General features: G+C 43.6%; 2 protein-coding genes across 4 annotated transcripts in view; one reads left to right on the top strand and one right to left on the bottom strand.

Annotated features, from left to right (window-relative positions):
- Positions 1–9,910, top strand: part of SIAE (sialic acid acetylesterase) — a 56,752-nt gene extending 46,842 nt beyond the window's left edge. For all 3 annotated transcript variants that reach the window (XM_007183437.2, XM_007183438.2, XM_007183439.2), the window contains 5 exons: positions 292–401; positions 978–1,111; positions 5,650–5,807; positions 7,067–7,256; positions 8,669–9,910. In XM_007183437.2, coding sequence (XP_007183499.2) covers positions 292–401; positions 978–1,111; positions 5,650–5,807; positions 7,067–7,256; positions 8,669–8,920 — 844 coding nt within the window. In that variant the 3' untranslated portion in view covers positions 8,921–9,910. The remainder of the gene's footprint in view (positions 1–291; positions 402–977; positions 1,112–5,649; positions 5,808–7,066; positions 7,257–8,668) is intronic.
- A 3,022-nt stretch (positions 9,911–12,932) lies between these two features.
- On the bottom strand, positions 12,933–24,089 carry TBRG1 (transforming growth factor beta regulator 1). Its single transcript, XM_028166789.2, has 9 exons — positions 23,662–24,089; positions 21,904–21,974; positions 21,042–21,274; positions 20,322–20,458; positions 19,880–20,026; positions 16,452–16,549; positions 16,098–16,208; positions 15,574–15,719; positions 12,933–13,293 (listed from the first exon to the last, which is right to left on the bottom strand). Exons 1-9 carry the CDS (start codon positions 23,809–23,811, stop codon positions 13,148–13,150), a joined length of 1,239 nt encoding a protein of 412 aa, XP_028022590.1. The 5' UTR covers positions 23,812–24,089; the 3' UTR covers positions 12,933–13,147.
- Between the last annotated feature and the right edge of the window lie 94 nt (positions 24,090–24,183).

The following is a 24,183-nucleotide window of genomic DNA, read 5'->3' as shown; positions in this document are numbered from 1 at the left end:
AGACTCATTAAAACGCTCCTCCTCCCTGGTCTTAATCACTAGATGGAAACCGGAATGGCCCCGTCTGAACTCACAGAAAGCTGACTGATGACAGTTATTCTGGGAAGAACCTGGAGTGAAATTTGGAGACTGTCCTCATGTTTTCATGGAAACAGAGTGGTTGAATTGAACTCTGTGTTGCTTTCATCAGGAGTTTGACCCGAGTGAAGCTGGATAGATGCCCAGCTCAGGGATCATCATGTGATCAGTTATTGGCTCTCTCTTGACACTTGTGTGTCTTACTGATTTCAGGTCCATGCCATCTGATCTGGAAACTGGTCCCAGTGAATACTCTGTTCTCTGGAATGCCATGATCCATCCGCTCCGTAATATGACTCTGAAAGGGGTGATATGGTACCAGGGTGAGTGTTCAGTTTGCTGGTTTTCCATTGTATCAGTTACCTGTTGCTGCACAAGAAACCACCCCAGAACTTAGTGACTTCCAACAGTAATAATGTTAGTGAGCCCACTAATTCTGTGGGTTAGCAGGGTAGTTTTTCTGTCTGGGCTGCTTTGGCTACTTTCTGCTGGGATCTCTTATGTGCCTTTGGCCACCTGGCAGGTTGTCTGGTGGCTGGATGACCTAGCGTGGCCTCTTCCTCATGTCTGTTGACTGGGGCCGTCTGTCTGCCGGGGCCTCCTGGTTCTCACGTGGCCTCTCATCCTTCAGCAAGCTAGATCAGACTTAACTTATCATTTACATGGCAGTGTCAGGGTTCCAGGTGTATCAGGAGAGAACAAACCACAGAGCTGAATTGCTTTTCAAGCCTCTGCTTGCATCGTGTGTGCTGATGCCCCACTGGCCAGAGCAACCACAAGGCCAGTCCAGGGAGACCGCAGGAAGGCCCGCCACCTAAGGGCATGCATAGAGGTTGGGGAGCAGCGTGGCTGCCTTTGCATCTACCCCAAACTCCTCTCACAGTTTGGACTGTTTTCAGGGGAGTCCAATGTAAACTTTAACAGGGACCTGTACAATTGTACGTTCCCTGCACTCGTTGAAGACTGGCGCCAAACCTTCCACGATGGCTCCCAGGGGCAGACAGAGCGCTTCTTCCCATTTGGATTTGTCCAGGTATGTGCTGAGAGGAAGAGGGTTCATGGGCTTTGGTGTCGGAGGTGCCGTTGAGATCTCTTCCCTGGAATCCGTCTTCCTTTTTTTGCCCTCCTAGCTTGCCAGCTGGTCACGAACTGAATGTAACTTAATTCATCTCAGTTTACTGATGGGACAATTACATCTTAAAAAAAGTTAATAAGTAACCAATATTTCGTCTTATTAAAAAGCATTACATGTTCATTAAAGAAATATTAAAGAGAAAGGCAAAAAAAAAGAAGCTAAAAACACTTATAATTCCACAATCCAGAAATAAGCAGACCTTTTCTGCTCATATATTTTTGAAATAGGATCCATACCATAATACTGTATCATATCTTGCTTTTTCTCTTAATGTCATATTGTGAACATTTTTCATGCCAATAAATATTCATCTTCAGCACAGTTTACAACGATTGGAGGGTGTTCAGAAATATGGTTGTATTGTAATTTAACTAGTCTTCCATAGATAGGCTCTTAGGTTGCTTTAAACGTTTTGCCTTTATAAGCAGTGGCATGTTTATTTTCCTTCTAGCTAAATGATTGCACACATGCTTAATTATTTCCATAAGATAAATTCCCAGAAATGAAATTACTAGGTTAAATTGCACACTTTTTTTTTTTTTAAATACTAATTGTAAAGTCTGCAGTGGGTATATAGGTGTTCAACTTTTTTCCAGATTTTATGTTTTTGTTTGTTTTTTAATTTTTTATTTATTATTTATTTATTATTTATTTATTTATTTATTTATTTTTGGCTGTGTTGGGTCTTCGTTTTTGTGCGAGGGCTTTCTCCAGTTGCGGCAAGTGGGGGCTACTCTTCATCACGGCGCGCGGGCCTCTCACTATCGCGGCCTCTCTTGTTGCGGAGCACAGGCTCCAGACGCACAGGGTCAGTAGTTGTGGCTCACAGGCCCAGTTGCTCCGCGGCATGTGGGATCTTCCCAGACCAGGGCTCGAACCCGTGTCCCCTGCACTGGCAGGCAGATTCTCAACCACTGTGCCACCAGGGAAGCCCCAAATTGCACACTTTTTAAGGCTTTGAACATGTCCTTAAATTTTCCTGTGGAAATGTATCGATTTGTATACATTTATACTCTTAGCAACCGCGTGTGACAGTGCCCACCTCCCCACACCCTCCCGAACTTGCTGTTATCCCTCCCAACCCTGAGAGTGAACTGCGCTCTTTCACTCACTCCCAGCCCACTGCGCATAATCTCGGCCTGGAACAATCTTTCTCTCCCACACTTTCCTACCTAACTTTTATCGTCCGTTAGCCTGGATATCAGTTAGGAAGCCTTCTGAGACTACCCAGAGTCTGTCCCCATATGGGTGACTGCTTAGTACCCTTCACTTCCCCTTTTTACTTGTATGTACGTTGTGCACATGACCACATTTTCCTGGATCACATTTATAACCCCAGTACCACCTAATTGGTCGGCACTCATTAAATATGGCCCGACACACAAATGGAAAAATATATCAAGAGAAACCATACTTTCAGTTAGCAGTACCTCGTCAGAAAGATTCTGCTCTCAGCCTCGTCTAAAAGGAATAAACATATTTAACCAAGTTCATAATTGCCTTGCCTCACCTGTTCACGTGACCCCTCCGAGACCTAGACGTCTTAGCAGGGTAGTAGTTCTGACTTGTCTAGAACATAGGAATCAAACAAGTAAGGTGTTACAAAAACGAGGCCCACCTCACAGCATAAACACAAAATAGGCTTTAATGTTGGAGTTGGACACACCTACTTGCAGGCGTCTGCCTCTGAGTGTCCCCCAGATGCTTTCCTCTCACCATCCTCCTATTCCTCTACCTCATCCCATTTCATGTACCTTGTTTTGGATAAAGATTTTTATAGACCTTCTTTCCACTTATAATTACTTTACAGTCATTTTCTTTCTTCTTCCTAACATTTGTTTTGACTTTGAATGAGAATATTCTTCTCATTATTTTCAAAATAGCACCTCCTGTCACCAGTCTGTATTACTGTTGGTGGAAACTATTTTTTTTGTCTCTCAGCCTGTGTACATGGTGATTTGAATGTGACTTCAACCGATGGAAGCCAAAAATATGTTTAAATGCTTATTATATGCCGCAAACTGTGTGAGGTACTAGAAATATAGCATGAAGCAGAGAGACCTGGTCCTTGCATTTGTGCGTGTGGTGTAGCGGAAGTCCCTTAGCCTTGGGTGTCAACTTTATCATCATCAACAACAGTATGTTGGTTGGTTGGTTCTGGAAAACTGGGAATATAAATGTTTAACTTCAAAGGGAAATGGCAAATTCTGCAACATAATGGCTCAGAGCATGGTCTGGGGATTCGAATCCCAGCTCTGGCGCTTCTTTAGCTATGTGATTTTGAACAAGATATTGAACCTCTTTGTTATTTTAAGTATTAAATGAGTTAGTCCATGTAAAGCCTGGCACAAGCTAGAAAATGTCAGTGTTTATTATTATTAATGAGAGAAGTCAGAAAATCTGGAGGGACAGTTGGTGTGTAAAGGAAGATGAATTGACTTGGAAGGACCAAGTGTGAAACGGTGGTGGCAGTAACTAGAGCACAGTTAGAGGCAGGACACGAACTACGTGGAGAGAGCAGGGCGAGACACCTGTGTCTGAGTAGAGAGGTGAGCGGAGCCCGGGAGAGAGAAAGAGGAGCCGGAGTTTAGGGACTGGAGTCTCTAGGAGCGTGCTTTTTTTTTTTTTTAAACTAATAGCTACTTTATTTATTTATTTATTTATTTTTGGCTGTGCTGGGTCTTCGTTTCGTGCGAGGGCTTTCTCCAGTTGCGGCAAGCGGGGGCCACGCTTCATCGTGGTGCGGGGGCCACTCTTCATTGCGGTGCGCGGGCCTCTCACCATCGTGGCCCCTCCCGCTGCGGGGCACAGGCTCCAGACGCGCAGGCTCAGTAGTTGTGGCTCACGGGCCCAGTTGCTCCGCGGCATGTGGGATCTTCCCAGACCAGGGCTCGAACCCGTGTCCCCTGTATTGGCAGGCAGATTCTCAACCACTGCGCCACCAGGGAAGCCCAGGAGCGTGCTTTTTAAAAAGGGTTTTGGAGGAACAGCGGAATGCACTGCAGACGGCAGATGCTATTGTAAAGTCCTCCAAGTGTGCCCACTTTTATATTCTTCGGCTATTATATGCCTTCTTTAGCAGTGATTAGTATTTCTACTAATCCCTGCAGGAGACTGAGCAAGTGCCCCGCTTTATCTCAGGAAAAACAGGACTTTCATGCGAGTGTGGAGTCTGCTGGTGCCCCCGTGAGGCCAGTGTGTAGTAATGCAGCCGATGAAATTGGAGAATTACTGCAGGAATTCTCAGCAAACTGCCATTTTGAGACAACTTCCTAGGCCTGAGTGGCTGTCGGTAGCGTTTCTCCCTCAGCGCTTCAGGTTAGTACTCACCCTAGGCTTTGCTGCCACGATCCTCATCATGGCGCTGGTTGGTGAACATGGCTCCACTTTCACTCTTCTTCTGGCTGTTGTGTGGGAAGAAGTAGGGTCACTTACTGGATCTTTCTATTGCCGTTTTCTAGTTTTCATGACATTTCATTGTGCAGCTTCAGCGTCTTTTATCATTTCATATGTTAAAGCCAATTTGCATAAGAGATTTTAATAAGAATCAAGTGGTGGGGAAATGTACTCCTTCTCTTAGCGGGAGAAACCGCAGAGCCATATGGCAAGAGGGTGTGGCTCTTGGAAGGTGTGAAGAACTGGGGTCCCTGATGCAATCCGCCAGGCACTCAAGGTCAGGTTCCTCTCTGCTTCCCTACAGCGCTTTGCCCTGGGCTGTACACAGAGTTGTCGGTGACCGACCTACTGCTTTGTAACAAGCTACCTCAGAACTTCGGCGCTTACCACATCAGCCACTGTGTTTGCTCCTGATGCCATGGGTTGGCCAGGCAGGGAGGGCTCAGCTGGGGTGGCTCACCTCTGCTCTGTAACTTCAGCCGGGCTTGCTCATGGGGCTGCAGTTTGAACTGAAGGATCTAGAATTCACATGATTGGCCCCTCAGCTGGGATGGCTGGGATATTAACACCTCTCTCCTTATGACCTTCCAGTTTCCAAGGTTGCTCTCTCCACATTTCTCCAGCAGGGCAGCTGGACTTTTGTTACATGGCCATCTCAGGGTTCCAAGAAAATGAAATCTGAAGGCAAGGGCTCTTGAGGCAAAGCCTCAGAAGCTGCACACCATCACCTCTGCTGCATTGTTTGTCAGAGCAAATCACAGGCTTAGCCCAGGTTCAGCGAGAGGAGAAATAGACTCCACCCCTTGCTGAGAGGGGTGGCAGAGTTCCATTGCGGCGAGGGGGATGAGAGGTTCAGCCACAGGGGTGAGAGGCTCCGTAAGTACATGTTGGATGAGCACGGGAGTGAAGCAGAAGCAGGGTCTTCTTGTGAAAGACTCTAGTGTAGGTTTCTTTTTAAAAAATTTTAATGTTTTTCCAGCTTTATTGCAGTGTAGGTTTCTGATGAAATAAAATGCTGATGCACAATGTCTACTTTCTAGTTATCTTCATATTTGTCTGGTGCAACCCCAAATGATGGACTTCCCCAGATCCGTTGGCATCAAACAGCAGACTTTGGCTATGTCCCCAACCTAAGGATGCCCAACACTTTCATGGCTGTAGCTATGGATCTCTGTGATAGGAATTCGCCTTTTGGCAGGTGGGTGCTTCTTGGGCTTTGTTTGAACAATAATATATGTTCTTTGTCTGTGGCCTTCACTCTGATGTTCACTTGTGAGGGGGCCTGAGGATTGGACATTAGAAGCATGATTTATCAATCATTCACACTGGATGTGCTGCAGTAACCAAAAACCCTCGCCATCCCAGTGCCTTGATGCCACGGAACCTTATTTCGTGTTCACACTCCATGTCCAAATAAGGTCAACAGAGAGGCTTTGCTCTCATCATCATTCACAGATCCAGAGCGACAGAGGCTCCAGGGTGATCTGTGCTTCCACATGCACCTACAGTCTCACATTGCCAATTAAATGCTTCCACCCAAAGCAACACAAGTCACTTCTGCTCACATTGCACTGGCCATGCCTGTCTTCAGCAAGAGCAGGAAATGGAATTCTACCATGGACTCAGAGGGGGACTATCTGGATGACTACCCCGATGTAAACAGCCCCTATGATTACCACCCGCTAGCTGTAGGATACCAGGGGATTTCAGTGTGAAATGGAGCCCAACACAGAGTGTCTGGATTATAGTAGGAGCCTGAATGAACATTTCTTTCTTTCTAAATTTTATTTATTTATTTATTTATTTATTTATTTATTTATTTATTTATTTATTTATTTCAGCTGTGCTGGGTCTTTGTTGCGGCGCGCGGGCTTCTCTAGTTGTGGCGCATGGGCTCTAGAGCGCGCGTGGGCTCGGTAGTGGCAGCATGCGGGCTTAGCTGCAGTATGTAGGATCTTAGTTCCCTGACCGTAGATCGAACCCGGGCCCCCTGCATTGGGAGTGTGGAGTCTTAACCACTGGACCACTAGGGATATTTATTTAGTTTTGAATGAATGACTGTTTACTGAATGAACAAATAAAACCTAGAGGGGACCAAGTAATGAACAGCTGATTCACATGAAACACAGGACTTTTAGTGGTTGCAGCAGTCTTACAAGAGCTCTCCTAGGTTAGTTCCAATACCTTCCCTCCCTCCCTCCTTCTCTCCCTTTATTCCTTCCTTCCAAGTCCTCAGTTATTTCAAGGTTTCCGACCCATAGAAGGCCCAGAGCCCCATCTGTGGTTACAACTCACCATTTCTCTTAGGCTGACTCACCACAGATCACTGGCTATTAGATTCAGTCAACTTTATTCTCACCTTCTTAAAGGGTGCTTTGTATAAGATTTCCTTTTTTAAAAAATGTGATTATTGTTGAGCCCAAACCCAAAGTTCTCTACCTCTTCTTTATCCTGTAGCACACACCCTCGAGATAAGCAGACGTTGGCCTACAGGCTGCACTTGGGGGCCCGTGCCGTGGCTTATGGGGCAAAGTTGACCTTTCAAGGACCACTGCCTCAGAAGATAGAACTCCTGGGCGACATGGGGCTGCTCAACCTCACATATTCCCAGCCAATCCAGGTGCAGAGGCACGACAAGATATTTGAGGTGAGAACTGCAGAAACAGCAGGGGCTCATCCTGTGGGGGGGTCGGGATTTCCTCCACGCCGAGGCCCACCTCTAATTATAACATGACTATGAGGCAGGTTTTGGTTGGTCAGGGGCTGAGTTTATCTCAGAGCAACAAAAAAGCGGCTACTGATTCATTCACTTAGAGGCAATTTTGATGGGACCACCAAGGAAGGGAAGACGTGCCCACGTTGAAATGATACTACTTTTGCATTTTCCCTCCCAGAGCAACCATCTTTGCGTGGAAAGGGCCTGTGGCTTTATCTGTGGGCACCTGTTGAAAGGACCCTTGCTCCAGAATGTTTCCCTCATCCTTAGACATCTTTTTTTTGTCGCCACTATCCTAAATTCTGATTTTCTTTTGAGTTGAGTCTCTCCTCTAAGAGGTTGAAGCTTGGTGATTTGCAACTTAGTATGAATTACTGTAACGGAACTCTGTACTTGCTTCTAATACCTGGTGAGGATCATTCCACTGTGGAACTGGGGCTATTGATTAAACAGCTTATTTAGGAGTTTTCTAAGGTCGGGGTTGGCGGTGGAGGCATTCCCAGGTGGAGCAATTAAATGAGTGTCTTTGGGAGTCCCGAGGCCGTTAGGCGGTGGCGGGCGGTGAGTGAAAAGAGGGCATTGGAGGGGGAGATGAAAGAATGTAGAAGACAAACTTTAATTGCACAGGAGTCTCTCTAGGACTGTTCCTCCTCTGGAACCCTAAGCAGAGCATCCACCTGCCTCAGGTGCTTCCTCAGCACCCACTCCGCCTAGCTTCTCTGCACGCTGGGTTGTAGGCGAATCCTAGCTTTAAGGAGTCTGTGTTCTGAGTTCTCCTCTCTAGTCCACAGCTGGCAGCCTGCCCATCGTCTGGACCTGGAATCTTAGCTGGGACCAGGACAGAACTGAACCTTGGGAACTGGGTATTTTATGCTCCCTTCACCAGATAGATTGCTTTCTGACTGGAGAACAGCTTACCATCCAAAGTTCCTTTGTGCCCCTTCTTCATTCCCCAGCTCCTTTGGGAGCCGGAGAGCAGCACAGCGGGGGCTCGCTTCACCCAGATTCCTGCCTGCTTTGCTGTTTGGCCGGAGGATCGCAGGAAGGTTGTTCAGGGGAGCCTCCCCTAAATGTTTCATGACTACGCTGCCTTGTCTCCCTCAGTAATTTAATGTTTTACTTACTGATTTAAGCTATTTATTTTAGCACGTGAACTTTTATTATGGATCTGTGGCTGTGCTGAGCAGACCCAACCTGGACTCAGGTTTGGTCTGGTCACTGCAGGAAATGTGTCCGTGGCTGCGAGTGGCCACTTCTCTTTCAGTCTGTCTGAAGAGCAGTCCCGCCTCTTGGCATATCCTCCTGACTGTCCTAACTGTTCCTGTTTATGACTCTCCTGTTAGATCTCCTGTTGCAGTGACCATCAGTGCAAGTGGCTTCCAGCTCCCATGGACACTTTCTCCGCCCAGACGCTGGCCCTGAATGTCAAGTCTTGTCGTGACAGCCTGGCTGCTGTTCGCTATGCGTGGACCGCGTGGCCTTGTGAATATAAGCAGTGTCCCCTGTACCACCCCACCAGTGCCCTGCCAGCCCCTCCCTTCACTGCTTTCATTACAAACCAGATTCCCGGGTATCGCAGCAAGGTTGCTAAATGATTTCGTTGCAGTATGATCATATCTTAGACATAAGTGTGGATCCTTTAGATTTGGGCATTTAGGAGTTCAAATGACAGCTGTTGCTTTTTAATGGAAATTAATAGAACTGCCTCATCGACAGCGCCCGGCTAGCACATGGCTGTTTCCATATTCTGAGATGCCAGGGCTGGTAGGCAAATGACACGCTTGTCATTTGTCCTCCAGTTGGGCCAGGTATCTGTATTAGACTAATTCCAAACTACAAACAACAACTTGAATCTCAATGTCATTCACTTCCCTTATTACTGGGAGTGAAATGTCTTAACACTTTTGTCCCCTTACCTCCAGACCGTGGAAACTCAGGGTTGGAAGAGATTTTAAGGCCATGCAGGCCGGCTAGCATTTATGTTTTTTTCTATAAAATATGAGAGGTGGTTATCAAATTTCTGTATAGTTTCCCTTCTAAACTTCCCAACAGTTTTTCCTCATGTGGAACTGAAATGTTTCTTCCACTACACAACAATCTTTCAGAGAACTGATTTCAGCCCTATTTTGTTCCAAGCTGAAAACAATTCTATTCCTTCAGTCTAAATAATGCTAATGTGAATGTTTAACAGAAAAAAACCAGACTCACGTGCCGGCATCTTGGGAGGCGCTAAGGGACGGCCTCAAGGAGGGATGAGAAAGGCAGGCGAGGTGGAGCAGCCCATGGGGAGGCCATGTGACCGCAGAGGTCACGGAGAAGCAAACAGAGATATCAGGCTCTTTAGAGGTAAGAGGTTTAACTATGAAAAGGACAATCCAGATGGAAGAACAACGTGAGGCTGAAAGTAAAGCTACACGATAAGCATTTACAAAAATAATCTAGATGGGACAAATGTGAAAGAGGGCTTTTGTGTATACTATTAAGAATCATAATGCTGTTTATTGGTTGATTGATTAAGAACAGTTAAAGGCACTTGACAAGTGTCTGTAATCTCTAAGAAGCTGGAAATAAAAGTATAATCATTAGTCATGTGTACACAATTCCTCTCTAGTCAAAACTGGGTTATGAATGGGCTTGCAAATTGTCCTCTGAAGCTGAGAAAGGAGTGAGACTTACTTATCTGTGGGTAGTTTCCATTCCCTTAATGTGAAAAATGAGAACGAAAGCATAAGCATCACTCTCTCCGTACCTGTCCCCCAAGGGGTCCTGGTGTAACTGAAAAGTAGTAATGCTTCGTCAGTGCCAGGATCTTAGTAAAAAGCGAAACAGCTACGCAGCTTGCAAGGAACTCTGCTCCTTCGAGGACTTCCCAGCGCACAGTTGGCTCCTAACACCCAAACCTTGGCCTCTTACTCATCTGGCCTAACGGGAACCACAGACCCAGTAACAGACTCCTGAGAAAAAGCGAATCTACTGTCCACTCCTCCTCACCACAACACTCATGCGCATGGCGGCTGTTCTAACTTGGAAGAAGCTAGAAACAGTTCAGCGCTCCAGGCCCAGGTTCCCTTCACCCCCAGTAAGCTAGGGCACACAGTGTAAAAAGTTAGGCTTAGGTGATGGATATCTTAATGAAAAGTCATATGAAAGTTTATTTTTAATGGTTGAATGATTTAAAACATTCTGTGGGAATTCAGTTTATTTCCCAAATGAAAATAACTTTTTACTGTTTGAAAAAAATCGAATTCATAATCACTATAGAAGACTTGGATGCTAAAGAAAAGTCTAAGTAAGTAAAAATCACCACAAAATTCATCATTTGGAGACACTTAATATCTTGGTGAACATCACTTGATTTGTTTAGGTCACATTTTACATACTACTACATGGTATATTATTTTGTAATCTGCGTTTTTGACTTATTCTAGCAAAATAATTTTCCTATGTAAAGTGAAAACAGATTTAGTTTGTTTCAGTTTGTGGGAGCTCCATATTTTCTTTAACCAATTTGCCATTAGTGGACATAGAGGGTTTTAAACAAATACTGTGATAACTGTTACGTGCAAACACCATACCGCACTTAATTCTTTAGGGTCCTTAATATGGAATAACGGGTTTAAGGATAAACATGTTTAACATTTTGATACCTACAGCTTAACCCTCCCAAAGGGTTCAACAGTTTACATTTCCACCAAGGCGTAGTCCCATTTTTTCCCTCATTTTCACTGACATTGGATGTTGTCAAACTTAAGAAATCTTTAACCCATTTTTTCCCTCATTTTCACTGACATTGGATGTTGTCAAACTTAAGAAATCTTTAACCCATTTTTTCCCTCATTTTCACTGACACTGGATGTTGTCAAACTTAAGAAATCTTTAACCCATTTTTTCCCTCATTTTCACTGACATTGGATGTTGTCAAACTTAAGAAATCTTTAACCCATTTTTTCCCTCATTTTCACTGACATTGGATGTTGTCAAACTTAAGAAATCTTTAACCCATTTTTTCCCTCATTTTCACTGACATTGGATGTTGTCAAACTTAAGAAATCTTTAACCCATTTTTTCCCTCATTTTCACTGACATTGGATGTTGTCAAACTTAAGAAATCTTTAACAATCCAATAGATGAAAAGATTTTTTAAGTATGCTAGGGCAGTGTTTTTCAAGTTACTTAAAATGATGATCCATAGTAAAAACATTTTACATCATTCCATGTATCCCCATGTGTATTGTGTGAATAGTATATAAACACCTATATACACACTATAGTTGAAACCAGTTTCAACCTTCGACATGCAATGCATTCCAATATGTTCTAATTGTCTTCTAATTTAATTTTAAAAGATGTGGGTCTTGATTGCCTAAGTTTAAGAACAACTAGTGTGTTGAGATTTGTAGTTTGAAAAACACTGTTCTAGGAAAGCTACAAAATGAATACTTATTAAAGTAAACCGCGCACTAACTTACATAAATTTTTTTTAATGTCTTTCTTAGAATGATGCTCACTTTGAATCCGTGATTAACTCAGGCTGTAACAGAATGGAAAGATATTGGTTATGTGATAAAAGCAGTGTATACCATTTCTGTATAAGTGCAGATGGCTTCAGGCACCTTATGCAGAGAAAAAAGAAAAAAGAAAAACATTAACAGTTTTGAGTAATCTCCTTTCTATCCCTGATTTGCTATTATCCAAATTTTACTATTTTTTTTGCACTGTAAAAGCTATATAAACTTGTAAGACTATAATTAAGAATCATAAATTTAATGTTAGTTACTTCAGTTTCTGATACTTTGCAGTGGCCAGTGTGATGTGCTCTAAATGCTGCATCTGATCCCTCCCTCTGCCATCCAGATACAGTCCTGTAAGATGCTAGGCCCATGTGTTTCCTCCCCTGTCAGCAGCTATGGACGGTAGCACAGTGACAGTCCAGTTCTCACTGCCTTCCCCATTCTTCTACTTCCGGGGTCCTTTTGTTCCTTCCCATTCCAGCCAGCCCTGGTACCGGGCTGGGTGGGCAGCGAAGCATCCCACAAGGCACCGTGGAGTTGTACTGGCTGGGATTAGGTGTTGTGGTATGCCTCTACCTTAATGCTGTAAGTAGAGTCCAAAAAATTCAGTTATACAGAATGCGGAGTTACATCATTACACGACTAACGAACTGCTGGGGTGAGTCTTGTTACGGAGGATGGGAACCAATCACGTTCTATCTAAATGTGTTATCATGTGGTTTAGCTAAAAGCACATTCTCCAATAAGGAGCCACAAAGGGAATGTAGGAAGGGTTAGAGAGGATTTTTTGATCCCCTTGTGAAATGTGAAAAAGATGCACAGTGGGCCTGGGACTGGACCTTGCAGCTTGGGGATAAGCAGGATTTGATTGTGGTGACGCTGCCATGAAAATAAAGCAGCAGCTGGTTGTCAGGGCTGCGACTTAGTATTCACTGACCTAGATCAGAATCAAGGGTGCAAGGTTGTCAGAATCTTACTACCTTCCTCATGAGTCAGCAGCCATCTCTCCCTCTGGTTTACAAAGGACTTAAGTTTACCTCAGGCAGAGCTAAGCCAGAAGATTACATCCTGATTACAACAAGATGAAAATAAGCAGAACTGTCAAGAAAAATTTATTACTAAAAATAAAGCAGCTGAAGTTTTTCCCAGGAAAGCTGTCACCATGGGAACCTCCGCGACAAAATGTGTTAATTTACTATCTTCTTCACTTCTTCACTTGAGTCGCTGCCTTCTTCCATATAGTCTTAAGTTTTAGTTTAAGTTAAAAAATCCATCCTGATGAAAATGATGTGGTTATCGATCCCTTCCTGTTCAATCTGAAGACTGAGCTGGGCTACACTGCGACGGAGCCTTCAGGTGCCGTAGGTGAGTATCTACCAAGGGTTCATGTGTCAGGAACATGGGTTGATAAGAAGACACAAAGGCTGTAGGCTGAAGCTCTGGGAGGTCCAAAGATCCTGGAGAAAAAAAGTTCCTTAAGTTCCATTGCTGCCTGGGAATCTCACGAGACTGGCTTGATCAGACACATACATGTCCTTTTAATTCTTTCAACTCTTTTGCATCTGTCAGCCCAGTTTTGCCCTTGTTTGGTAAGACAGGACAGATATTTACCTTTACAATGAAGAAAACTGTGGCTGAAATACAGCAAGTGGTACTGGAAAAATTGGACAGCCATATGTAAATCAGTGAAGTTACAATACACCCTCACACCACATACAAAAATAAACTCAAAATGGCTTTAAGACTTATTATAAGACATGACACCATAAAACTCCTAGAAGAGAACATAGGCAAAACATTCTCGGACATAAATTGTACCAATGTTTTCTTAGGTCAGTCTCCCAAGGCAATAGAAATGAAAGCAAAAATAAACAAATGGGACCTAATCAAACATAAGTTTTTGCACAGCAAAGGAAACCATAAACAAAATGAAAAGACAACCTACGGACTGGGAGAAAATATTTGAAAATGATGCGACTGACAAGGGCTTAGGTTCCAGAATATACAAACAGCTCATACAACTCAAAAACAAAAAAACAACCCAATCAAAAAATGGGCCAAAGACCTAAATAGACATTTCTCCAAAGAAGACATACAGATGGCCAAGAGGCACATGAAAAGATGCTCAACATCACTAATCATTAGAGAAATTCAAATCAAAACTACAATGAGGTATCACCTCACACCAGTCAGAATGGATCATCAAAAAATCTACAAACAATAAATAATGGAGGGCTTCCCTGGTGGCGCAGTGGTTGAGAATCTGCCTGCCAATGCAAGGGACACGGGTTCGAGCCCTGGTCTGGGAAGATCCCACATGCCGCAGAGCAACTAGGCCCGTGAGCCACAATTACTGAGCCTGCGCGTCTGGAGCCTGTGCTCCGCAACAAGAGAGACCGCGATAGTGAGAGGCCCGCGCACCACGATGAAGAGTGGCCCCAACTTGCCGCAACTAGAGAAAGCCCTCGCACAGAAACGAAGACCCAGCACAGCCATAAATAAAAATAAATAAATAAATAAATAATGGAGAGGATATGGAAAAAAGGGAACCCTCTTGCACTGTTGGTAGGAATGTAAGTTGATACAGCTACTATGGAGAACAGTATGGAGGTTCCTTAAAAAACTAAAACTAGAGTTACCATATGACCCAGCAATCCCACTCCTGGGCATTTACCCAGACAAAACTGTAATCCGAAAAGATACATGCACCCCTATGTTCATAGCAGCACTATTTACCATAGCCAAGCCACTGACAGATGAATTAATAAAGAAGATGTAGTATATACACATACACACACACACACAGGAATATTAGCCATAAAAAAGAATGAAATAATGCCATTTGCAGCAACATGGATGGACATAGAGATTATCACACTAAGCGAAGTAAGTCAGAAAGATAAAGACAAATACCATGTAATATCACTTATATGTGGAATATAAAATATGACACAAATGAACATATCTATGAAACAAAGACTCACAGACATAGAGAAAAGACCTGTAGTTGCCAAGGGGGAAGGAAGGATTGGGAGTTTGGGACTAGCACATGCAAACCAGTATATACAGGATGGATGAACAACAAGGTCCTACTGTACAGCACAGGGAACTACATTCAATATCCTGTGATAAAACATAATGGAAAAGAATATGAAAAAGTATATATGTGTATAACTGAATTGCTGCTGTACAGCAGAAATTAACACAACATTGTTAATCAGCTATACTTCAATAAAATATTAAAAAAAAAAAGAACAAAACTGGCTGAAATAGATCAAGTGACTTGCCTAGGGTTACACAGCATAGTAGGCAGAGACAGAGAAGTTAATTCTATCTTCTTATTTCGAGTCCAGAGCTCTCCCTATAGGACTTCTATGCCGGATCCCCTGATCACTCCACTCATTTGTGGGAGGGAATCCACGGAACATAGGCAGGACCAAGGCCATGACCTGATCCCATTTACTACATCTGAAATTTCAGTCCCACAGTAAACATTCCCTTGTATTCTGCTTAGGTCTTATTTAGGTTAGAAAATGAGATGCCCTAGTTTCTCGGTGAGCCCTGCCTCACCATGATCTCAGCCACGCCCTGTGACTTCTGCGAGGGCTGCCCATGGCTGGAGCGGGGAAAGCTTCTATCACTCACTGCCCAGATATGGGATACTCAGCGATGAACGAAGAGGGGAGGGTTGCCTAAAAATGGTCAATTTTCAAACCACAGGGAAAAATAAAAGATACCTTGTAGAATGGGATCATTATGATCTTTATGGAAGGTCTGTCTCTGAAAGGCTTCAAAGCTTGTAGCTGCATCATTCTCTAGCTGTCCTTGGGGCGGCAGCAGACTGTCTCCAGGTTTGCACACGTCAAACTTCACCCACTGGTAACTGCAGGACCAAAGGGATCATTACTGAGTTGTCTGTTGGCCATACAACCCATTCTTCCCTCCAAAGGGATCAGGTACTTTTTTCTTTAGGTCTCTCCCATATATATCTGAAAAACAAATTAACTAACCGAAACTGAAAAGCACACAGACAGGCTTCTTTAGTGACACTTATTCTGCAGGACTTCCCAATCCATTTGCTGTCATGGTGCACACAGATGATAACGTCAGTACAGTGGGGTGCTGGCTCCTGCTCACTGTGCCTTGTGCACAGAAGCAGCTCATGAAACAGATGAATGAGCAGAGCAGTGACCGCCAGTTTAGGTCCCTGGACCACTGATCATGGAGCTTCTTTCAAGGGAATGGATTTGACCCCACTTACTTGACGCATTTTCGAGCTCCTGGACAACTCTGGATCAGGTTGTGGATGGTTGGATGAGAAAACCCAAAAAAGTCAGCTCCAGATGGATGCATGCTGGGCATTAGTTTCCCCCTAAATAGGAGAGGGAGAATTTTAGCTTGAGAGCTGAGAGGGAGATGAGAATGTGGGTATGAACACACGGAATAAGCTTTCCAAACTTGGATACTCTGGAGACTGCAGCTGCTAAGGCATTCGAAGGACACAGGATAGCTTTCTATAAAATAAGGGATCTCTACTCATTAAAAGCAAGAGAGAAGGCCTCACTGTACCCAAAGTGATCTTTTTAGCCTGTCTCCAAGCTGTTGGTCAACTTACATAGCAGCACTTATGGTCCTGAGCAGTTCTGCATGACAGGCATCTGCAGAAGAGCTGACAATGGCATTCTGGGGATCATCTTCAGGAACAACTTCAAACTGAGAAATATAAAGGAGCAATGAGATCAGTCTTCAAGGAGAAGAACTACCGCTATTACTCTTTCTTCACTCTGGACCCTGAAGCTGAGTATACCAGGTAGGAGGTGGGTACCATTCCTAGAGGGCTATTAGAAATTCCAAGCCAAGAAAACAGAGAAAGTCTTTTGACTGTTTAATTCTATACTCTTTGCTTGACTCCTCTCCAGAGGCCAACACTTAATTTCTTATATACCTTTCCAGATGCTTTCTTATCCACTTACTTACATTTGTAAGTATAAATACAAATGGTATTTTAAAAACAAATGAAATCATTCTCCACATAATCTTAGATTTACTTTACAATGCCTAGGAAGAGTATAGGCCATTTTGACTGCAAATCGCCATTTCACTTTACTTTTTGAGTTGTAAAATATCTTATTTATAAAAAGAAACTGTTAAATCAAAATTATACTAAACTGAGGAATTTTTGCCAAGAAAGCATTTTTGTAACAAGTGCTATCTACCCAACTTAACTCCTTGACCAGTTTTCTATAAAGTTCATGACGTTTTGCAAAAAAAAAAAAAAAAAAAAAAAAAATTTCTGTAACAGGTTTAGTCAGTTAAATTCCTTAACCATTTTCTATAAAGTTCAGTTAAGCAGTTTCCAGTTTTTCAATGTTTAATAAAATTATTCCACACAGAATTAATTTTCTGTATATATATATATATATATATTTTTTTTTTTTTCTTTTTCCCCCCCAGTGATGTGCATTATTGATCAATTTTTAGAATCCAAAAAGCAAACCTTACTGAGTACAGTTTCTACTGCTGTTAGTTTTCTTCTGTGGTTATTTCATTTGATTCAATTTTCCTGTGTCAATTTTAGAGCTCTTTCAATTTTGTCAATAATAAATTATCTTGTGAGTAGTTTTAGTCAATGATTTTGTTACTTCAGTGACATGTTGCAAGTTTAACATTGTGATGGTTTATACTGATTTCTCAGCTAATTCATGAAAAAACTATAAACAATTATCTTTAAATATTTCAGGATTGCTCTTCTATTTGGTATTGATCATGCCAATTCCAATTTTTTACATTGTGTGTAAACTATATATTCTATTTGAGCAAAGAGCAATTAAAAGGCCAAAATGTAGTATTTTGGTTTTGGGATCTTTCCCTACTTCATTCTTTTAACTGCCGTATAATATTACACAAGGTGGATATATCTTAACTTTTAACCATTCTCCTATTGGTGGGTATTTAGATTACTTTTAACTTCTTGCTATTGCAAACAATGCCACAATTACATTGTTATATGTAACTCTTTTGTTCACATTTGCACATTTCTCTAAGACATACTAGAATATCAAGAAGTATTCTGGATCAAAGGAGTCACACATTAAAATTGTTGATATTGCCCAGCTGCCTTCCAAAAAAAGGAACTTTACAAATTTTCCCTCCTACTAATGCCATTTGTACTTATTTTCCTACATGCTGGCCAACATTTGCTATTATCTATCTTATATTTGCCTATGAGAAAAAATAAGATCTGTTTTATTTGCATCTCCCTAACTACTAGTAAGGTCTGCTCTCATCGACCATCTGCACTGTTTCTGTGAAATGCCTGTTTTATCTGATTGTTTTTTTGTAATTTTAATTTTTTATTTTTTTAAAAATTTATTTATTTATTTATTTATGGCTGCGTTGGGTCTTCGTTTCTGTGCTAGGGCCTTCTCTAGTTGTGGCAAGTGGGGGCCACTCTTCATCGCGGTGCGCGGGCCTCTCACTATCACGGCCTCTCTTGTTGCGGAGCACAGGCTCCAGATGCGCAGGCTCAGCAATTGTGGCTCACGGGCCCAGCTGCTCCGTGGCATGTGGGATCCCCCCAGACCAGGGCTCGAACCTGCGTCCCCTGCATTGGCAGGCAGACTCTCAACCACTGCGCCACCAGGGAAGCCCGTCTGATTGCTTTTTTATCTTAGACCATAAGAGCACTTTATCTGGATATTAATCCACTGTTACATATTTTCTTCTTGTTTGTCGCTTTTAACTTTGATTATGGTGGTTTTTGTCATTCAGAAGTGTTTAAATTTTTAATAGTCAAATCTGTTACTACTTTCCATTATGGCTTCTACTTTTCACATCTTGCTAAGGAAAACCTTTTCACCTCACCCTAGGATTATAAATACATTGTTCTATATATTTTTTAACATATTTATAGTATAAAACATTTTATAAAGCTAAAGCAATTAAAAGCCATACTGGCATTTATAGACAAATAGATAAAACAGAATCGTCTGGAAACATACTCAAGTATTATATGTATTTAATATATACTAAATGTGTCACTTGATGTTAGGGGAAAAAAATTAAAGCTCACAATGTACCTGAAAATAATGTCTGGATGGGTTAGTGGCTTAATAAAGGAAACAAAAAAAACCCTACAGACTTTTTTTTTTTTTTAAATATTTTAGCAATTTGTCTTTCAGAGGAAATTAAGGACCAGCTTGTCAATTACCATTTACATTCTATTAGGATTTTGATTAGATCTTCCTTGAACGTATAGATTTGTTATAATTATTGCTACAATATCGAGTCTGTCTGCTAGAGCACTTTCTAAAGAGAAATGCTGCATGGCCAAGGTCATCCGAACTCTCAGCTGCATCCGACAGCATTCTAACCAGGATAGGAGTGATGCAATACTGTCCACATGTGTCAGGCAGGCTCTCAGCTTCTGCTCAAAGGTTCCTTCCCTTGCTTCTATCTCCTTCCACCCCATTTTCTAGCGATCTGTAACATCATCAGACAGTGAAGCCTGGAACTCTGAAAATGGTCTATTTTCCCCCAATGATCAGAGGAGACTGGGAAAGTGAACTGTCTTGAACCACAGCACTGAGAAGGATGAACAAAGATACTTAATACAACTAGGATTCAGGTCTCCCAGGTCCTCAAGACTACGTGCAGTCAGAAACTAATACGCAGTTTCTCTGCTATCTCCATCTTGGTCCCACCTGAATTGGCAGAGTGTCAAACTAATCTTCCCTGAATGTAGGCCTGCACTTTACAAACAAGCAGCTTGATCAGGCCTCATGTGGTCACCATATTGACATTAGCACCAGCACGGTTCAAGGGAATGGGTGTCAGTAGGACAATCACACAAATGCAGATTTACATCCCAGCTCAAATCACTTATTAGCAGAGGTGTGACTGAGGGCCAATCACTTTCTGCATCTTACACACTATCTACCTTGTAAAGTGTCTGAATAGGTAATATATATTAAATGCGTGTCACAGAGAAGGTCCTCAAAAAAAAAAGAAAAGAAAACCAGCAGTTATTCTTCGAGTGGGTACCTGAGGCTGTGTGCCACCGTCCTTGATCTGACAAGTGTACAGACACTCCCGGTCTGGGCTCTTCACGCTGGCGTATACCCGAGTACTGCAGTAGCCCACAGGGTAGATGGCACCCTCGTCATGGAAGCCAGGTCGGTCGGTGATGATCTATAAAAAAAGATTCCCCCAACCTGCCACTGAGGTCACCAGAGAATGTAGAAGTCCAGGGTACTGTGGTAGCCTTTAGAACCACCTTGGGGCTGCACAGAGTGACTCAAATCAGAGAGAGAAAGAGCGTAGGATGTGTAGCAGACAAAACTGACCTGGTTTCCTAGGGACTGGAGATTTTCTGGGGTTGGTCTGGATCAGCAAGGGGCTGCTGCTAACGGGAACAGGGAGGGAAGGCTCAACCCCACTCCCGTATTTCTGATTCTCCTCTCTCTTTATCGCTGGTCTCACTCACCTCCCCCAGGCTATATACTGTTAGACCCCCCAGTCCGATGGGGAACACAGGCCGTCCTGAGGGATCCAGGGCAATGGGCTGAACCAGCTTGCGAGCACCTGCCTCCATTTTCTTTTTCTTGGATGTTTTCTTCAGAACTGAAACGCAAATCTGGGGTCACCCACTTTAGGCCCTTCCCAGCGTTGAGGGGAAGGGAAAACTCTGCACGATGCTAAGAGCAATAAGCCAATCCTGGCTCTACACACTCACTGAATGGGCACACGGGACTTCTCCCCAAAGCCCTGAGTAGCCTTCTAACCCCCCACCTGACAGCAACCAATTTTGGTATCAGTGCTTAGTATCTAAAAGCCTTATACTTTTTTAAAGCCTCTGACTTCATTTATAAGGTCAGCAATTTCCCAAGTCATCTGTGTGCTCAAAAGGCCACCAAGCCCATTTCCCTGCCTCTAGGAAAGACTGAACTGAAGGCACCCAGAGAGTCGGGTGTGTAGGAGAAGGGGGAGGCCTTGGCCTGCTCCCATCACGTTTAACCAGGTCTAACTGCAATTCCTCCACCTGGAGTGGCTTTAAGACACTTGGTTTTCAAGGGCTACCAGGGCTGCTTAAGGACCGGGTGAGAGTTTAAGTCATCTCTGTGGCCGAGTGTCTACCAGTTAGTACCAGGTCTTCGTCATTAGTCGTTGAGCCACTGGGGAAACTGATATCCTCTCCCCAAGGTACCTTCCAGTTTGTTGTTCTCTTTGCCTTTTTCTTTTTTCTCCTTCTTGGATTTCTTCCCAAATGGTTCCTCAGCTCCAGTGCTAGGCCCAGAAATCGGCCCAGCTCCCTGGATAGTTCCCACAGAGCTGGCCACACCGTAAGTCAGGGGCAAACTGGAGCTGTGGGAAGGAGCTGCAACCTGTGCTTCCCCTTCAGTTAGAGCCTGGAGCTGGAGGAGCTTCTTTAGCAAGTACCTGAGGTCGGGAAGGAAAGGGAGCAGAGGTATGAGCTTCTGTTTTATCACAATTCCATATTTTATTCAAGTACTGCGAAAAGCCAGAACTATATACAAAGATTATTGCATTCACAAAAATAAGGTTCTTATTGGACCCTGGGATAAACGAAGCTCCAGAGAATAATACCTCAAGAAGCTAAGGATAAAGGATTATAGCGTATCTCTTTTGCACCTGGAGAGCTCTTCTAACTGGATGTTGGAAGGTGTTAGGCTTCTGAAGGGCACGTACCATGAACTGCACATGTACATATACTCACGGAGAACTACATATGGAATAAACATCTGTAGAATGAAATGGTTTCTTTTATCCCTGGGCTTTTATAACCGCAGAGTTATAATAAAATTACTTATAAGATGTGGCAAGAGGGTTTTGTCAGAGAGATGAATAGAGCTGTTTCATCATCATGGTCCAACACGACCTGGGTAAACAGGAACCAATACCATAGGTTGTGACTTTCTCTGTACCAGATTAGTGGCCAGTGGGCTGTGCAAAGTACAAAAATCCCGATGGAGGAAAATTCTTAGGAGCAGTAACACCATATCAGTCACCAAAAAATGTAATTCTGAACACAACATGAACCAGCTCACCGTCTTTCTTCTTTAGCTTTAAGAAATTTTTCCTCAAGACGAGCAATTTCATCACAAATAGCAGCATTTTCCTTGAAGAAAATTTTGAATATAGTCACACAAAATGAATAAAAGATCAAAGTATTATGCTGAGAAGGGGAGCTATATTCCAAACCAAAGAAGTCTGTGTTGCTGGGTGAGAAGGAAGAGCTAGTTTACCTTGCAGACAAACTGTAAACAAACCTACAAGTAAAGGTAGGGTCAAGTTCTAATGTGGGCAGAGTAATTAGATAATTTATAGAAACTGGTGCACCTTCGAGTGAAAAGGGGGAGCTATTAATGATTTTTCCAGAACAATATGGCAAAGTAGGGCTGTCCTAGGCAAACCAAGACATATGGTCACCTTCATTACGGTAGCCTTTAGCAGAGAAAAGGACATACTGCTCAAATCATAGATGCTTAAACTCAACCCTTGTAAATATGGGGAAGGTCCATTCCCAAGTGCCTTGACTCTTGGGGAGCTTACAAAGCGAACCTAACCCAAAGCATCCCATGCAGTATGAACCTTAAAGAGAAAATATGGATGGAACAAAATCAAGTCTAGTCTATAAAACTCTTAAATTTCATAACCTATTTATGTGTACTCAAGCATCAGCTTTCTCTACTGACGATTCAATCTACTTCCCAAGCACGAGTCCTGAGGGGGCTGCTCCAAACTGGCTGTGCCAGAGTGGGGACCTCAAACTCTGAATGATCAAAACAATATCCTTGTGCTTCACAAAACCTTCTTCATAGACTTGGTGGAACCAGTATCCTAACAACATAGGTGCCAAGCTGTAGGTACCTTTGACATTTAGGGAATAAAAGAAAGGTAACATAATTAGATACTAAATCCTCTCAATGCGGCTTTTCTTATTTCTCTCCAGTGTACATGGCAAGTGCCAAATAAATGTTTTCGGAATGAATGCTCTGATTCCCAAAGCTTTCCTTATGCTTCCAAAAAAGCTGAGGGATGTTCTAGCTTTTGGTAGAAGAGGTAAGGTAGTGGTGATTCAGATGTGGGGAGATATTTGAGACACCTGCTATTTCCAAGCATTGAGGTGAGCTTGAGCAAGCCAGAGTATTATAACACTTAGTTGTGGCTGGAAAACCATTTCATTCATTCATTCAGTAAACCCAGTGCCTCTACAATAAAAGATCAGGAAGACTCAAAAGAGGTTAGAAGGGGGGATTACTGAAAGCTTCATGTGCCTGTTCATGGAAGGGGTCAGTTACGGGTATGCGGGGTGCTTGGGAAACAGGCTGCGTAATGGAAGTACTAAAGAAACTAGAATCAGGTGTTTGAGTTGGAGCCAGGGCTCTGACATAGTGCCCTCGAGCAAATCATCTCTCGGGGCTTCAGTGCTGCTATTTTAAAAATAGCGCCTCATTCTCAGGTTTCTCTGGAGGCTCAAAGGCATTTCCAAGAGTTCTGCGGTAATAACGATAATGACTAAAACTTATTAGCACAGCTTCTAGGTACCGAGCGCTTTACTTTCCTCATTTAATCTTCATTAAGTCTGCAAGGCAGTTATTAGCTCTCATTTGCAGATGCGGAAACAGGATTACAGGAATTACGTAATTTGTCCAAGGGACGAGGCTAACAAGAAGTAATGTACAATGTTAAAACCTAACACTCTATTAATACTGTCACTCTGGGAAGGGGAACAGTTCGGGGAAAGATTTCGCGAGTTAGGAGAGGCTCGAGGCTGAGAGGGGCTGAGCGCCGGTCACACTCACAAACACCGTGGCTTTGGCCGCTTTGCGCAGCCGCAGGTACTTGAGCCGGTACTTCTCGTTCTGGCTCTTCTTCGGGAGCTTTTTCATCCTGGCCTTGCCGGACTGCAGCGGGGCCCGCGGCGAGGAGGCCAGGCCGCCCAGCAGGCTCATGGTCCGGCCCCGCTACGGGGGCTCCAGGGAGCGGCCGGCATCAGCTCCTCGGCCGAGGAGTGGCCCCTAGCGCCGGCTTTGTGTGGTCTTGGCTGGTGGAAGCGGGCCTCTAGGAATCGACCTCTCTAGAACATTCACGAGGCGCAGGGCTGGGCCAGAAATCCTGCAACCGAACCCGGCTCCCGGTGCCTCCCTGCACTTCCGCGTCTGCCTCGGAAGTCAGCCGTGACCGGAACTTACGTCACGATGCCGGCCGCGCGTAACTTCCGGGGCTGGGAGCTGGGTCCTCTCGGTCCGGCCGATCCTCCGCTCGGGGAGAGGGGAGGGGAAGGGGAAAGGGAAGGGGAGGGGAGAGGGAAGGGGAGGGGAGAG

This window comes from Balaenoptera acutorostrata, chromosome 9 (genome assembly GCF_949987535.1).
Source record: "Balaenoptera acutorostrata chromosome 9, mBalAcu1.1, whole genome shotgun sequence".
Taxonomy (NCBI): domain Eukaryota; kingdom Metazoa; phylum Chordata; class Mammalia; order Artiodactyla; family Balaenopteridae; genus Balaenoptera; species Balaenoptera acutorostrata.
The sequence above is the reverse complement of the archived record's forward strand: the minus strand, read 5'-3'. Positions and strand labels throughout refer to the sequence as shown.

Bases quoted from the DNA above. Each gene is read 5' to 3' on its own strand.
- TBRG1 (XM_028166789.2), bottom strand. From the start codon at position 23,811: ATGAGCCTGCTGGGCGGCCTGGCCTCCTCGCCGCGGGCCCCGCTGCAG. The intron at 21,275-21,903 runs GTGAGCTGGTTC...TCCCGACCTCAG, and splicing joins AAAGCTAAAGAAGAAAGACG to GTACTTGCTAAAGAAGCTCC. The intron at 15,720-16,097 runs GTAAGTGGGGTC...TTGGTCCTGCAG, and splicing joins GGAGCTCGAAAATGCGTCAA to TTACCAGTGGGTGAAGTTTG.